Genomic DNA, 17,500 nt, shown 5'->3' with positions numbered 1-17,500 from the left:
TGGCAAGAAACATTAAGAAAAGCTGAAAGTGCTGAAACTTAATGTCTCTCAAGCGCTTACATCTTCCTTGAGGTCTCCCTTCGCTATATATACAGCAAATCAGCCATCTGGATAGTGATAATCTTGTTAATCACGAAATATTTCACCCAGAAGTGGAGTCAAATATTCTTACGCACTGGCGTGGCGACTATTAACTACTCTCACAATGTGGTGATTCCGTGTTACACTCACCACAATTATTTATTAGACGTATGCACCTAACACATAGTATGATTTTTACAAAAAGATTTCTCTGAAAATTATAAGCGCATGCGCTTAACAACCCGACTTTATGGTACTTCACTTTTAAGATGATAATTGATGATAACTGGGGTACATGGCACAATTTCTTTTGTGAGTTCACTAGTCGTAATAATTTTGTTTTACAAAAAAAAGTTACCAAACAAGTACACAAAATATTAAGAATTTTCAACTAGAGTAGATCCCATAGCGCATCTGCACAGTAGGGATATAACACTTCTTATTGTTTTACTGTGATTTAATATCGTGGACTACTCCAGCTTGTTTCAGTACTTTTTATCAATGTGCTATGGTCCTTACTCGAGTCAAAAATTCCTAATTTTTGTAGAGTGCACATACTCTCTGAGTACTTCTAACACAATACACATAGATGTTCTAGAATTTCTTGATAGACCTTTGAAATTATTATAAAACTTTACCATTCTGGTGTAGTGATCTAGAAGTCTCATTATTAGGGTAGAAATTAACTGACAGCTATGGAAGAGTGGTAAAGGATTTGAATGTATGGGTGTGAATGTTCCTGGTTTGAACTCTGAACACATTTTTGATGTTTTTCTTGCATTTTTTTTCTTGGTGACTGCTCTATGAGAGTATCTCAATTGCACTTGCTTCACATGTTTGATTTTTGATATACTCTCAGTACTTCACAAAAGGTCCATGCTACTAGACAGCCTGTCTTCATGTCAACTTTAAGTTGCAAGCATGAAAAAAAATTAATTGTACCTGCAACTTTTTGGTAACTTTGCATTGCTTCCATCAATCTCTATACATAAATATGTGGCATAATATGTGACTGGATCTACGAAAACCGTTCTTATCGCCCAAGACAGGAAGTTTGATTTTTCTTACAAACACAAAGCTTAATGAATGCACTATCAAGTTTCACTGCCACAGTCGACCAGAGTAAAGCGGTCTGCTTTTGCTGGCTGCTTTTTTAAAGCACAGTGGCGAGCCGTATGAGTGGTCTGGGATCTTGATGGAACCCTGGCCAACCAGGAGATGGCTGTGTGTGGTTGTACAGCTCCGTGGTGCTGGACAGCTGTATATTTCCTTTCATTTTAGCCAGTTCTGAGGTCTGAATGGCCCATAACTTGGCCTAATTCATCCCAACACATTTCTTTTCAAATTTTGAACACCATCTTGCCTGTTTTCCAGGGCCCCCGCCTCCCACCCTTCTGGAGCTCACCTGATACAGACAACCTCGGTTTAAAAACTATCTAAAATGGCAGGAAACTTAGCTGTTGACTACTTCTTCAGTGGATGATCAGGAAGGTAAGAAATTGTTGAGACGTGTGAAAATTTGGTATGCGTAGCTACTACCATTGGCCAGTTACAACACTGAATATTTAAAACCGACGTTTCTCAATACTTTTAAATGGGCGATTAAACCGGTTTTCCCAGAGACAGTCACATATTGTATGCTCTTATACCTTGCAAATTTGAAAGAATCCAATAAGGCTTAGGTGATTGATAGCAGTTTTTGTAAGTAATGAGAAATTTAACGGAAGAACAAGGGCATAAGCAGGGGGGTTCAGATAGTTCGGACGAACCTCCCTTTTCAGAGGTAGAAATGTTTAAAATGAAAATTTACTCCAAACTCACAGCCTTGGAGCTCTCTGCTAGTTACTTGCACACTGGCACGGCTCTGCGCTAGTCTTAAGGTGGCGCTGAACCGATTAAGGGCAGCCGCACAAAGTTAATATTGTGCAGCATGTTTGTGGTAATGCACGAACAAACACGGAAATTCATAGACCACAGCGAAGCGTCTCAGTTGACTAACAGAACAAGCTCTGTCAGACTGCTCAGCTACTTTTGTTGATACAATTAACGTTGTTCATGCTTTAAAACTATTAGCTTGTCACAACTCTGGTTAATTCACTGACGAATGGCACCAGCTGCCATTGCGTGATTACTGTTATACGGAACACGCCCTGATAAGCCACACCATCTCCTTTCTCGCTAAATAACTTCAAAATTATGCACCACAGACCATCAAAATCTGGTATAGGCATTGGGTAAGCAATACTCTACAATAGTACGCTTCGAATTTTCGCGTTTCGGGTTTGATGGAGTTGTTAGCCGATTTTGTAGCCCACCGGTGTGCGTTTTCACTACTTTCCACGTTGTTTTCAGTGAAAAGGAAAGCGTAGAATTGTGACTGGATCTACGAAAACCGTTCTTATCGCCCAAGACAGGAAGTTTGATTTTTTCACACAAACACAAAGCTTAATGAATGCACTATCAAGTTTCACTGCCACAGTCGACCAGAGTAAAGTGGTCTGCTTTTGCTGGCTGCTTTTCTAGAGCACAGTGGCGAGCCGTACGAGTGGTCTGGGGTCTTGATGGAGCCCTGGCCGACCAGGAGATGGCTGTGTGTGGCTGTACAGCTCTGTGGTGTTGGACAATGACCTGTGCTGTAAATTTCCTTTCATTTTAGCCAGTTCTGAGCCCTGAATGGCCTATAACTTGGCCTAATTCATCCTAGCACGTCTCTTTTCAATTTTTGAACACCATCTTGCCCTCCTTCCAGGGCCCCCGCCTCCCACCCCTTCTGGAGCTCGCCTGATACAGACAACCTCGGTTTAAAAACTATCTAAAATGGCGGGAAACTTAGCTGTTGACTACTTCTTCAGTGGATGATCAGGAAGGTAAGAAATTGTTGTGAAATGTGTGAAAATTTGGTATACGTAGCTACCACCATTGGCCAGCTACAACACACAGAATATTTAAAACCGACGTTTCTCGATACTTTTAAATGGGCGATAAGACCGGTTTTCCCAGAGACAGTCACAATTGTTCTACAAGGTGAGAAATGGTTGGAACTGAAGTGGCTTAGCGCTAGGTTGTTTATTGGCCAAGTTATTCTAAAAATCGGGTTAAGACTTCAGAGTTTTATAGGCGAAAAATGAAGGCATGTTATTTCATAAAACTTTGTATGCTAAACTAAAGCATCATAGGCTATCACAACAGCTTTTAAGGCGTAGATTAAGTTGTACACTAGCAAAGTTTTGGGTCACCCTAAAATAGCTCATTAAGCGCGTGGGTTGAAACAAATTGTTTGTGCGGCTGGACTTAATTGGTTCAGCGCTACCTTAATGGGTAAATCCTGTATTCATCAAGTAATACATCACGTGATCAACCTCGCACATGATGGGGACATATAATGGAGAACTGTCGCGTATTACAAGGGCAGCATTACATTGTAATAAAATTTGATAGATCATGTTACCAATGTGTCAGGTATGTACTACTAACTGTGAATAGTTGATGTATATTTACATGATAAATTGTCACATGTTGCGGGCACATGATGTCTCTCTGTTGAACATATTGGAGTACTAGTCAAGTCTGAGGCTACTGACCATTAATAGTAGGACCAAGAATAATGTTTATTTTCGAAGCCACGGATTCAAGTGTGGAGAGCTTCGGTGTACCTGGAAATGAAAGTTGGCTGTCAGAGTGCTAATTTCACGCGATGGCTCAAATGTATTGGAATACCAGCAACTCTGAAGTTACTGGACAGGACAACCAAAAAAATGTTTATCTTTTCTGTTAAATCAAATGTGGAGGGCCCGGTGTGTCAGGAAGTGAAAGTTGGTGCCAGTATGCTATCTGGAAATAAAAATTAATTAGAAATACAGTAGTTTTATGGCATCTATGAGCTGCATAAACAGCAGTGCATAGGTTTTAGCTAGTTAGATACACAAACACCCCTTTTTGCCATGTATCAGGACACACTATAGTGTGTCTTGTGACAAAAGAAAACCAACGCATCCTGGCATACAACAGACAAGTGTGTACTTAACAGAAACCAAGAAAATGTTCACAATTGTACCAATATAATGGCTAAACAAAATAGCCAATTATTTTCTGTTAACCATCCCTCAGGATGGGACATCATCCATACAAAATGTGAGCAAAATTGGTTCAGTTTCCTTTGAGATATGCACTTTCAAAGTTTGTCTTATTTTCTTTGTATTGTTCTTCATTCTTCTTCAGGGGCGTAGCCAGGATTACCTGGAAGGGAGTTTGGATCATAGATGTCTTTGGGGAATACTTGAGTTTTCTCCTAGACCATGCTTGAACGAAAATGATGCATACACAAAATGTGCCCTTTGGCAGTAACTTTAAATGCATCCTCTGAAATACCTTAGCTTTGAGGCCTAAAGTGTTATTTTATATATATGTTATATACATTTGTACTGTATGTAATCATTCAATGTATTTATTTACAGATTTGTCTTCTCTATACATGCATGTATATAGTAAAATTCTGTTGGTTTTTTAGACCAACACATTCCAGTGTGTCCTAGCCACTAGTGGAGTTGAGTCATTTGTAATGTTCCTATATCCTTATGGGAGAATGCAATGGACTACTGGTAGTAGATCTGGTGGAGAATACGGACTTGGTGGAACTGAAGCTCTAGCAGGAGTTAATGCTGGTGATGGTTATAACTCTTATACTATTCCTGGATCACAAACTCCCAGTATTATTGATATTACACAGACCAGTAACATAGGCATACCAGGAGTATGGATATATAACTTGAAATGTAAGTACTATTATGTATAATACATCACCTATATGGCTATTATTGCTTATTGTATGTATACATTTGGTGGTGTGAATATTATCCATAGGGCATAGGGAAGGCTATTTTCTGTAGTTTCAGAAACCCCACTAAACCAGTAAGCAGCACCAAAAATCATAGTATGGTGGCACAAAACACAGAAAAAGACAAGAACTGTACAGTATATATAGCTACATAATAAAAAGAAACTTACATTGATTCTTTATAATCTTATATATATATATAAATATCTAATCCAAAACAGCCAAGCTGTAAAAAAAGAGTGTGGCCCTCAAAAAGGCTATGTTGAAAAAAGATGTGAAATCCAAGGTGGCAGTCAAGAAATGGCTGTGACGGTAGGTTAATGGTAAACATTTTAATAACAACAATTCAGGTGAATTTTGGTACTGCTTGGTCTTGGCACAAAATTCACCTGAATTGTCATTATTGAAACTTTTACCATTAACCTACGTACCATCACAGCCATTTCTTGGCCACCACCTTGGATTTCACATCTTTTTTCACTGTAGCATTTTGGGGCCGCACTCTTTTTTCATAGCTTGGCTGATGTGGATTAGATATAACTGATTTTTGTATTTGTATACCCCAAATAGGCTGGCATTGGTGCTTTTTAACCTATCTTGTTTCTTTACCACAGGAAGAAGAAAAAGATTTAATCACAAGACTTAAAGCAGATTTTTAATACTTTAACTATTTCTGATTTTATCAGTAATTATACAAATTATATATATCAAGACACATGGTAGTGTGCTGTGCGGCCCAAGAAGTTGGCGCCACAACGTGAGTATATTAACAGGAAGAAAGAAAATGCGATTTTCACACCTATGTAGCTCTGTGATCCCTAATCTGATTGGAATCAAATTTTCTGCAGAAGTGTTGGCTGGCTAGGGGAGTCTACATACCAAATTTGAAGATAATCGCTTAAACCATTTCCGAGATATGAGTGAACAAAATTTCATTTTAATTTCTTCATTTTTTCTTCTTAATTTTGCACACTTCGCAAAATCCACCATAAAACACGAATACATGCTCCAATCGAGCTGAAATTGTTGGAATATGTACACCATACTACTACTTATTACCTAACTATATACTTATTACTAGCTATGTACCAATGTCAAAGTCAGGAAATTCATCCTCAGCAGTAAGCAAATACTGGCAGAGCATCATTTTTGCATTGTACTTCCACAAAGTCACAGACAATTGCTGGAGAAGTTGGTGCCTAGCAAACTTTCGAGGTAAACCGTTTCTAACAGTTGTTCTGTCAGCTATGGATCCTAAAATTGATAGGGCATATGATGACCAAAAACCGAAGGTCTCACATACAAGAGGGATAAAATCTCCTCCATTATCATTCACAATGTCCTGGTATTGAGTGTCTCTAGCTATCTCACCAACAGCAGCAGCCACCCAGCCTGAGAAGAAGCAGAAGATATATTACAGCAGACTGAGTAGTACTCCTGAAGGAGAGATCAAAATAGCAGGACGACCAAGGTTAAAATCAGGGTGGTATATGTCACTGGGACGAGATTGGTCAGATGAAATGCCTTGCTGCCTAAAAACACCAGGGTGATCTTGGAGCAAGGCATGGTGTACAATAGACACTAAAGCATTATGATGCTGGATCCTCAAAGGACCATGAGAGCACCCCAGCAGATGATCATCAAACTGGTCAATCACAGATAGACAAACACAGAGAGGTAAAGAAGGAAACAAAGGAATGGCAAGCCACAAAAGTAAAGCTATAGTAACATGGTGAGGAGGAATAACTAGACCCAAAGCAGGCAAACCACTGCTGGTGCCAGAAGAATGTGATAAAACACACAGACGTGCTTGATCATGAATAGTGGAACTGCTTACAAACTATTTAAAAAGTGAATCATCTAAAACGGCTTGAAGGTCATTTTGAGAGGAGTTATGCAACACAGAAACAGACATATCTTCAAAGAAAGCAAGGGAATATTCCTCTCCAGGAATTGGCATAAAAACTTCAAAAGTTTCCACTAAACGTGACACTAAAATACTGGCAGAATTACAGGACCCCACAAATGCAGGAGCAGCAGAACACTCAAATGGCAAAGTGGCTTGTGTCCAACTACTAAGGCATACTCGTAACCTAAGATCAAAATGTGAGGGAAAGGAGCCCAAAGAGGAAGATGGCACACAACATAAAAGGTGAGTGACCTTGCAAACACTGAGACAGCTCCTAAGCAGATGCAACTCTACTTGAGGGCCCCCGAGGTCAACCAATTTATCCTGAATTGCAGCTATTTTATCAAATTGAACAGACAAAAAGGCATCGTAAAACTGTGGAGGTCCCCAAATAGGAGATCCAAGAAGCTCAAAACCACTGTTCTTGGGGCTGATACGCTTGATGGCAGGATGAAAATTAGGAAAAGAACTGTCACCAGAAGGCCAGTATAGTTCACACTTGGATACATTGATGTAAAGACCAAAACTGGGTCCCGACTCAGTAAAATGTGAAAGTAATGTGTGAAGACAAGATCTAGTGCCTATAAATGTGCCATCATGTAAATACCATAGGTTAAGAAGACATGTTTCACTAAAAGAGATGGAACAAAGAAATCGCACCAACACCAAAGAAAAAAGTAAGGGACCAAGAGGACTGAAATTTGGCACACTTAAAGGGCTCATTAAGGTGGATCTCAGTCAGGGGTGTAGCCAGCCAATATTTGACGGTTGGGCATAACATCAACTTAACTACACACGCAAGAAACAGACTCACTTTCATGTGAGACATTATCAAAGAAAAATATGAAAAATGTATGCACACAAGTCCTACAGCTACCTATGCTATAGTGTAAACAAATGCTGCTTGCTTGCATGCATGCAAACATTTACTAGCTATATGCTATTCTATTAAACTTGTAGGGCAGGCATCCACCGACGATTGTCGTAGCTGAACATCATGTGACATCAACTGCCGAACCTACAAGAATCAGCAATGTAAACAGTTCATCACATATTTACTACAATCAACTGGCAGTATAGCTTACAGACCAACCACCACAGTAATAAGTAATGCTTTTTCAAGTGAACGCCACATGCTCCCAAATGAAGGCCGGGGGGTGCTAATTTGTGAACTATAATGAGTCTTATCACAAATATCAGCATGCCAAGAAAGCTTTGTCCCAGACTTATAGCAGCCAATGTACATTTTGCATGAATCTGGTGTAAACCACAACTCAGTTAATCAGTACAAATTGTGCATGTGACACTTTATAATGACTTGACCTTTTCTCCATTTCCAGCTCCATTTGCATATGCCATTATTGTTACCTAGAAGAGTACGTTTTCCCGTTTTCTTTCATCAGCAGTAAGTTAAGCTATACGGTACTTTCCTTATCAAAAAATACGCTTGACAAGTCCACTGAAACAAAATCTTTTGCTGCCAGCACCATCCACACTGAATCCTACTGACGATCATTGCTTACTTACTTAGAGATACAGTACCACGACTATAGTGTACCATGCTTTGACTCCATTTTAAATTTTGAATTTAAATTGTGCCAAGGAGCGGGGCACGTGCGTCTACTGTAGGGTGATGAGCTGGCTTCGCTGCCATCTTGGCTTCTTATTGCACTCTGCCATCATGTGCATAAGGGGTTCTTGCTCCTCCTCTGGTCATCCTTTTAAGGATCATGTTCCAGCATCAGTTGACCTAGAACTGGGGGAGGGGCGTCTTGGGGCCGTTTAAGCCCCATTTCCTTTTTTTCTTTTCTATTCTGTGTTCTGTAGGTTCTGTTTAAGTAGCTCTGTAGGTGTAGGGATAGGCTAAACTTATTTTATAGAACATCTTAGCGTAGAATAGAGCGTGGTGGATGGGAGTGCCAACTAGGGCCTGTTCTTCTTTCTTACAAAAAAGAAAAAAAAATGTGTGTCTACATGAAGTGTAATTATAGGAACTTTCCCAGGCATTTTCCACGTAATGGATCATGTGATACACCATCTATCCCCATCCCTTCTTCGAAGTCTTCAACAAGTGAGGTACACGTTTACGCTTTACAGTATTAAAGTAGGGTTGTTTTGTGTGCTGCTGTGAATCTTCGTGTAAATCTTAAGCTACTTGTGATGGTTAGGCATGAGGCTATTATGCTCCAAAAATTGAGCATTATGCTTTTGAGCAGTGCTCAAAAAATCACTTATTATGCTTTTGAGAATTGCCCATTATTCCCAAAATTATGCCACCATAATTGGCTAATAATGCCAGTTTATTGCTGTATCAGACCATTTTCATTGATGTTTAAGCTTCAAATAGTCCTGAATTCTTTAGCTGGTTGCTGTATTAGAGAATTTCATTTCAATATGACTGCTTTATTAGAGTAAATAATATTCAATGACTGTTCTATTAGAGTTTCTGACTGCTCTATTAGAGTATCTCGATCTTTTTTAACGGAATTGTGCAATCTGCAGATTTTCCTACTGTTAAAGCTTTATAATCACCTCAAAATGCTAGCATAATTCCTGATTTCCACACATACCTATTATGCCCGAAATTATGCCAGCATAATCGCCGCATCCCTAGTGATGGTTGGGAAAAAAGTTTGTGATGGTTAGGCAAGAAACTGTGATGGTTGGGAAAATTCCCACACATGCCCACCCTTGGCTATGCCCCTGATCTCAGTACCAACTTTGGTAGGAATCTGATGATAGGGTCCGCAATGAAAAAATTGATAATCATGAAATTACTTCCCTACTATTTTAACCTGTAGGGAATATCAAAGTATTTTTCTACGTACCAATAAAACTTATTTATCTTTCACCATATGACAGGAATCGCAATTGTTTTATGCTGAAAATCATGAAAAATTGTGCGCTCTCCAGATGAAGCATGGGTTCCTTCCCATACTTGGCATGTATAGTCCAGGTTTATACCTGATTGTAACCCACAGCAGAAATAAATCGATTTGCTACTGTGGATTTGGTACAGAGCTACTCATTTGCCAAAAATCGGCTGAGAATCACGTATTTTTGGATTGAGAGCCACCCAGCAATCAACAAAAGGAAAGCCCACAAACCTTCACTATACAGCAATATAGTTTGGTTATCACTTCATGCACAGTGCAAGTTTCATATGGATCTGAGCTTTCCTTCCATCAAACTAAGCGGAATGAAATTTCTTCCTAGCGTGTCTGAGACTAAAATGGGAGGCATGGCTGCAATAACTCCAAGGTTTAGTTTCTCCAGCGAGTAATTTATTATCTAATCAAAAACAGCTAAGCCATAAAAAAAGGTGCGGCCCCCAAAAAGGCCATGGTGAAAAAAGATGTGAAATCCAAAGTGGCGGCCAAGAAATGGCTGTGATGGTAGGTTAATGGTTAAATTTTAATAACGACAATTCAGGTGAATTTGGTGCCAAGACCAAGCTGCACAAAATTCACCTGAATTGTCATTATTAAAATTTAACCATTAACCTACCATCATAGCCATTTCTTGGCCGCCACCTTGGATTTCACATCTTTTTTCACCATGGCCTTTTTGGTGGCTGCACCTTCTTTTCAGCTTGGCTGTTTTTGATTAGATATCACTTCTTTTTGTATTTGTATACTGCAAAGCCGGCCTATGGCTGGCTTTGGGGCTTTTTAACCCAAGTGTTTTTTTCTTTACCACAGGAAGAAGAAAAGAACTTAAAGAAGATTTTTAATACTTAAATTATTTTTGAGTAATTATACAAATTATATACATATATTTATTACATGCCCATTATTCCCCACAGGATATTTTTTTGCAGCTGATCTCTCTACTGGGTGACTTGAAATGTAGCTGAACTATTTACAGGATAGTTTCTTTGTAGCTGAACTCTCTACAAGGTGACCTCTTCTAGCTGGTCTCTCTACAGGGTGATTTGTTTCTAGCTGAACTCTCTACAGGTGATTTGTTTGCACCTAAATTAACTCTCTACATGGTTGTTTCTTTGTAGCGGAACTCTCTACATAATGGTTTCTTTGTAGCTGAACTCTTTACAAGGTGACTTTTTCTAGTTGAACTCTCTACTAGGCTTGTGGGAATTATGCTCCAAATTTCCATCATTATTCTATTCCGAATTTCTCTTAAAATATCATCATTATGCTCAGTTTTATTCATTTTATGCTTCTGATTCTATCATTATTCCCCAATACAATTACTTATTAAACTCCATTTAGATACAGCAAAACAGTCAAAAAATGCAAAACAGTACAAGTCTAGCAAAACACAGCACACAATAATTTTACATAACTGTGTAAAATTTTGTTGTTCTATAGGTGGACTTTAACGGCTGTTATACTGCAGCATTAATGACACCTCTACATAGTCCTGTAATGATTTTTGTTGCTGGGAGTTAAAAGAAGACTTCAACAGTGAAAAAACTCGCTCAGAAGCTGCTGATGATGGCTGCACAAGCAATACCTTGCGGGCAGCAGCTGCCCAGCAAGGTAAATCTGACTCATTTCAATGCCACCACTGGAGAATGTCAATTGCCGGATCCAGATCAACGACTTTGGCTAGATAAGAAGGGAGCTCCTGTTTAAGTCCATTCAGGACTGTCTGTGAATCTAAAAATGGAAATGCTTTAACAGAATTGATAGCCTCAGCATCAGGTTGAATGTCTTTCATCTGCTGTGGAGAAAAATATCTGGCAGCTTTAAATGCCAAAAGTGTGTCTTTCAGCTTGGAATCAAAAATTTTGTTAAAGTAATCGAGTCCAGGTTGCACACATGCTGTTGCGTAGTGGATGATATTTTGGAGTAAAGCTTGATTGGTGCTTGTGGACCCTCTTGAGCGCAATGGACGGAAAACTACTTGCAGCAAACTCTTATCACTGCTACTACACAATCTCCGAGCAACAGTGTTGACATTAGGAGTATGTCCTGCATGAATTGCAGCCCTGACTGTTTCAATTTTTTCATAGGCTTCCATAACTAAAGGACCATCTCCTTCAAGTGAATAAGTAGCAGTCACAAATGTCTTGCCCCAGTCCATTATAGCAGCAAGCTCCACTTCAAGCTGGACTTTTTTTTGAGGATCGGTAAATAAGGTCAGCAACTTTCCAGTTGTGGTAGCAGAACCAACATCATCACGTCGTAAAAAGGGTAAAACATCCCCGAATTGTACTGATACTTGTTCAATTACTTCCCAACGGCTCCACCAGCGAGTAGGACTAAAAGTTGCCATTGACTTTCCTGTTTGTTCAAGCCACAGAAACCTTGTTTTAGGGCTATGTGAAAACAGGCTAATCCAACTTGTGATAAAGTCAGAAAGATTCGGAGTATTAAAATGCTCTCCTACGCGGTCAATAGTATGAGAAAAACAGCCAATGCTTAAAAGGTTGGGATAAACAACTTTGAGAGTGCGAACGGCTGTTTCATTTACAGCTGCCCTGTCTTTCATTGCAGCTAACAGAAGTTGTGTTGAGATACCATAATTCACTGATAGAACTGAAATTAGTTCTCTAGCTAGTTCCTCACCAGTAACACTCTTCACTAACATTTGAAGACGAACTAGCCGTTGTACAATCTTCCATTCAGAATTTACATAACGAATGACAATAGCCAATGCTTCCCCTAAGCGCGTAGTGCCATCAAAAATAACTGATACATCTTTACCATTGATTTCTTCTCGAATTCTTTCAAATTCTTGCTTATGAATGAAAGGGATCAAGTCATGCATGTTCCTTCTATCTGTGAGACGATATCCAGTCTCCTCAAAAAGCTCTCTAAATACCTCCACCTTGTTAAGAGGAACTCCAGCACGAAGGAATGCTGAAACAACTTTTACACGAAATACCTGTGTGCTCTGTGCTATGTTCTCACTAACCAAATATGTTTCTTCATTGTAGTCAGTTATTTTGTTTGCAATATCCCTCTCCCTTGCTTCTTTCCTCTTTAGCCGTTCCCTACCCTCTTTGTGTTTCTGTGATTTTAAGTGATTTGTAAGACTTGAACTTTTTAAGCTCAACTCTTCTCTACATGCTGTACAAAACAACTTGCCATGTGAAACACTAAGGCTCTCATTAGGATATTTCCTTACACGATCTTGCGACTTGACACCTTTTGGCTCAGAATTAACAGATGAAGAAGGCTTAGTCTTCTTGCGTTTTCCGGGATTGCACTGCAGTTTTCTTTTTCTTGTTAGATCAGATAGTCTAGGAGCTCTAAGAACATTTAATAAACTTGGTGCACTAGTTGAACTCATAGAACTACTCATTTCGCCTTCAGTAATACTCTCACTACCTGTCCTTAACCCAGCATGGGACGTAGGTTCGCCTTGACCTTGATCCTGGTCACATTACAGCTGTTCAATATCGCTATCAGTGTCTTGGTCGCTTACATCTTCTGAACCACTAAGGTTCACTGCATCTAGCACAGTGCTAGAAGATAACGTCGATAATCCAGACGTTTGTTGTTGCTTTTCCGCTGGTGTAGCCATAGCACATGTTACCACGCAAACTCTTATGTATTCAGGCGGATACTCACGTGATTCACGTAGGGTTTGACGTGTCATTGCGAGGAAGATGTTATTCGCAATGTAAGTAACTATAGTGTGTTGTTTTCTGTTACTTGGTTTGTCTGGTGTTGGCTAACTGTGCATATTATTCGCGCATTATTCTCGTTTATTCGTAATATTCCCAAATTATTCTGGAATAATTCCGGAATAGCATCTGCAATCAAAATTCCCAAAATTATTCCCGCATAATTCCCGCATGCCTACTCTCTACGGGGTAACTTCTTTGTAGCTGAACTATCTACATGATGGTTTCTTTGTAGCTGAACTCTCTATGAGGTAACTTCTTCTAGCTGATCTTTCTACTGGGTGATTTGTTTGTAACTGAATTTTCGACAGGATGTTTTGTTTGCAGCTGAACTCTCTACATGGTGGTTTCTTTGTTGCTGAACTCTCTGCAAGGTGAATTCTTCTACCTGATCTCTCTACAGGGTAATTTGTTTGTAAATGAACTCCTTACAAGGTGCATTTTTGTAGGTGATCTCACTGCAGGTTGATTTGTTTGTAGCTGAACTCACTCAAGGGTGATTTGCTTGTAGCTGAACTCCTTGCATTGTGTTTAGTTAGCAAATCACCCTGTAGAGAGTTCAGCTACAAACAAATCAACCTGCAGAGAGATCAGCTACAAACAAATCACCTTATAGAGAGTTCAGCTACAAACAAATTACCCTGTAGAGAGATCGGCTACAAACAAATCAACCTGCAGAAAGATCAGCTACACACAAATCAACTTGTAGAGAGATCAGCTACAAACAAATCACCCTGTAGAGAGATCAGCTAGAAACTAGACACAATGTAAGGAGTTCAGCTACAAGCAAATCACTCTGTAGAGAGTTCAGCTACAAACAAATCAACCTGCAGAGAGATCAGCTACAAACAAATCACCTTATAGAGAGTTCAGCTACAAACAAATTACCCTGTAGAGAGATCAGCTACAAACAAATCACCCTGTAGAGAGATCAGCTAGAAACTAGACACAATGTAAGGAGTTCAGCTTCAAGTAAATCACCCTGTAGAGAGTTCAGCTAAACCAAATCAACCTACAGGGTGATTTGTTTGCAGCTGAACTCTCTACATGATGGTTTCTTTGTAGCTGAACTCTCTACAAGATGACTTCTTCCAGCTGATCTCTCTACGGGGTGATTTGTTTCTAGCTGAACTCTCTACAGGTGATTTGTTTGTAGCTAAACTCTCTACATGGTGGTGTAGCTGAACTCTCCACATGATGGTTTCTTTGTAGCTGAACTCTCTACAAGGTAACTTCTTCTCTATAGGGTGATTTGTGGTAGTTGGATTCTCTACAGGGTGGTTTGTTTGAGGCTGAACTTTCTACATGGTGGTTTCTTTGCAGCTGAAGTCTCTACAGAGTGACTTGTTTGTAGCTGAACTCTCTACATGATGGTTTCTTTGTAACTGAACACTCTACAAGGTGACTTCTTCTAGCTGATCTTTCTACAGGGTGAATTGTTTGTAGCTGAACTATCTACAAGGTAACTTCTTCTAGCTGATCTCTCTACAGGGTGATTTGTTTGTAGCTGAACTCTCTACGTGATGGTTTCTTTGTAGCTGAACTCTCTACAAGGTGGCTTCTTCTAGCTGATCCCTCTACAGGGGGATTCGTTTGTAGCCTAACTCTCTACAAGTGATTTATTTGCAGCTGAACTCTTTATGTGGTGGTTTCTTTGTAGCTGAACTCTCTACGAGGTAACTTCTTCTAGCTTATCTTTCTACTGGGTGATTTGTTTGTAACTGAATTTTCGACAGGATGATTTGTTTGCAGCTGAACTCTCTACATGGTGGTTTCTTTGTTGCTGAACTCTCTACAAGGTGAATTCTTCTACCTGATCTCTCTACAGGTTAATTTGTTTGTAACTGAACTCTGTACAAGGTGCATTTTTGTAGGTGATCTCACTGCAGGTTGATTTGTTTGTAGCTGAACTCACTAAAGGGTGATTTGCTTGTAGCTGAACCCCTTGCATTGTGTCTAGTTTCTAGCTGATCTCTCTATAGGGTGATTTGTTTGTAGCTGATCTCTCTGCAATTTGATTTGTGTGTAGCTGATCTCTCTGCAGGTTGATTTATTTGTAGCCAATCTCTCTACAGGGTAATTTGTTTGTAGCTGAACTATCTATAAGGTGATTTGTTTGTAACTGATCTCTCTGCAGGTTGATTTGTTTTAGCTGAACTCTCTACTGGGTGATTGCTTGTAGCTGAACTCCTTACATCGAGTCTAGTTTCTAGCTAATGTCTCTACAGGGTGATTTTTTGTAGCTGAACTCTCTACAGGGTTATTTGTTTCTAGCTTATCTCTCTACAGGTTGATTTGTGTGTAACTGATCTCTCTACAAGTTGATTTGTTTGTAGCTGAACTCTCTCCACAGTGACTTGTGTGTAGCTGAATTCTCTAGAGAGTGACTTAATTGTAGCTGAATTCTCTACAGGGTGCATTACTTGTTTATAGCTGAACTCTCTTCAGTGTGACTTGTAATGTTCTGAATCTCTACAGTGATATATTTGTAGCTTAACTCTCCACAGGATGACCTGCTTCTTGCTGAACTGTCTATAAGATTAACTGTTTGCAGCTGAACTCCCTACAGAATAACCTGTAATGTAATAGAATTCTATAATGGAGAAAATAAATTAGTTGAATGCTCTATTAGGGTGACTGTTCTATTAGAGTATCTCGATCTCGCATTTGCTACACGGAGGTGGCTTTTGAATCATAACTCAGTGATTTGTAATCCGATTCTTCTGTACTACTGCAAGGACTTTCTATGAAGAGTATTCCAGCTATACACCGATTTTCAGTTCATTGCTCTAAGCGGTTTGCCTAGTAGGCGTAATAACTAATACATAAAAATAGATCGAGTAATTGTGACACAGGTTGGGTTTTGTGTCATATCTCCATGGTCATTATCTCGATTCCTTTCAAACCACCAAAAGGCACTCCTACGATGGTTACTCCATCTACATTTTCAACTCATTCCATGGAGCGGTTTACCCTGTAGGGTAAACCGCTTCAACAACAAATGTGACTGGATTTTGGAAAAACGATCCAAATCGCACATTAGAAGTTCCGAGATAAACGGTTTTAAAGAATTGAAGCCAGCATAACTCTCCAAGGATAGCAAGCACGCATATGAAATTTACACAAAAGATGCATCAATCTGTTACCTTTCAAGTCACTTCCAGTACTTGTAGCTGCTTGTACAGTTTCCCGCCAAATAAGATAGAAAATCTGAGCAGTTGGACGAGCGAAGTAGTATCACAAGTGCTCACAAAGGGGTGGAGGTTGGGGGGTGGCGGGGAGGGCAAAAGTTAGACCTCAAAATGGAGGCAGACCACGATTGGAGTCCAGACACGAGATTACAGGGCTGTGCTGGCTCCTTAGTGGCTGATATGTAGCAAAATCAACAGAGAACACGTCTGGCCAACATTATAAGGCTGTCCACCAGTAAACCACTGACTCTTGCCAAACCAGGTCCTTCACAAGGCCTGAAACCGCCATTTGAGCACTCCACACCACCCAGAAAAGACGTGTGTAAAAACCAGCCTCGTGTAGTTTGAGTAGTGCTGAGGGTCAAAACTTGTAGTACGATAGTGTAGCTATCCACTGGTGGTGTTAGTTTGATTTTGCCTGATGTGCGATTTGGATCGGTTCTGTAAAATCTGGTCACAAATCGATCTTGACAACAAATCGATCTTGTTTTCCGCGAATAATCGGTCATAACTCCTGAACCATTCATCAGATGTGCACCAAATTTGATGCTAGGATTCGCCTTTGGACTCCCTTTCTGTGTGCCAACTTTCAAGGCGATCGGAGCACGCATTTGTGTTTTATAGCAATTTTTGCAAGTGTGCGAAAACACGAAGAAGAAAAAAAAAAACGAAGAAAAAAAATCGAAACTTTGGCAGCTCGTATCTCGGAAACGGCTGGAGCGATTTCCATCCAATTTGGAATGTAGACTCCCCTGGCTGGCGGGCAACTCTGTAGCAAATTAGGTTCCAATCGTAATATCTCGCGCACGTGATCGATGGTTTGCGCGAAATTTGCTCTTCATTCCCAACTCGTCAAATCGACTTCTAAGCTCTCCAGCTGTTGTACC

At 39.8% G+C, this 17,500-nt stretch overlaps 1 protein-coding gene across 1 annotated transcript in view; it reads left to right on the top strand.

The window, feature by feature from the left end:
* The window catches only part of LOC136265851 (uncharacterized), a 232,676-nt gene that overhangs the window by 114,279 nt on the left and 100,897 nt on the right, over positions 1 to 17,500 (top strand). The window contains exon 35 of the mRNA XM_066060787.1: positions 4,589 to 4,853. Within this exon, the coding sequence (XP_065916859.1) occupies positions 4,589 to 4,853 (265 nt within the window). The remainder of the gene's footprint in view (positions 1 to 4,588; positions 4,854 to 17,500) is intronic.

The sequence above is a fragment of the Dysidea avara genome, chromosome 1 (assembly GCF_963678975.1).
Source record: "Dysidea avara chromosome 1, odDysAvar1.4, whole genome shotgun sequence".
NCBI classification, from domain to species: domain Eukaryota; kingdom Metazoa; phylum Porifera; class Demospongiae; order Dictyoceratida; family Dysideidae; genus Dysidea; species Dysidea avara.
Note: the sequence above shows the minus strand (reverse complement) of the source record. Positions and strands in the feature narration are given on the sequence as shown.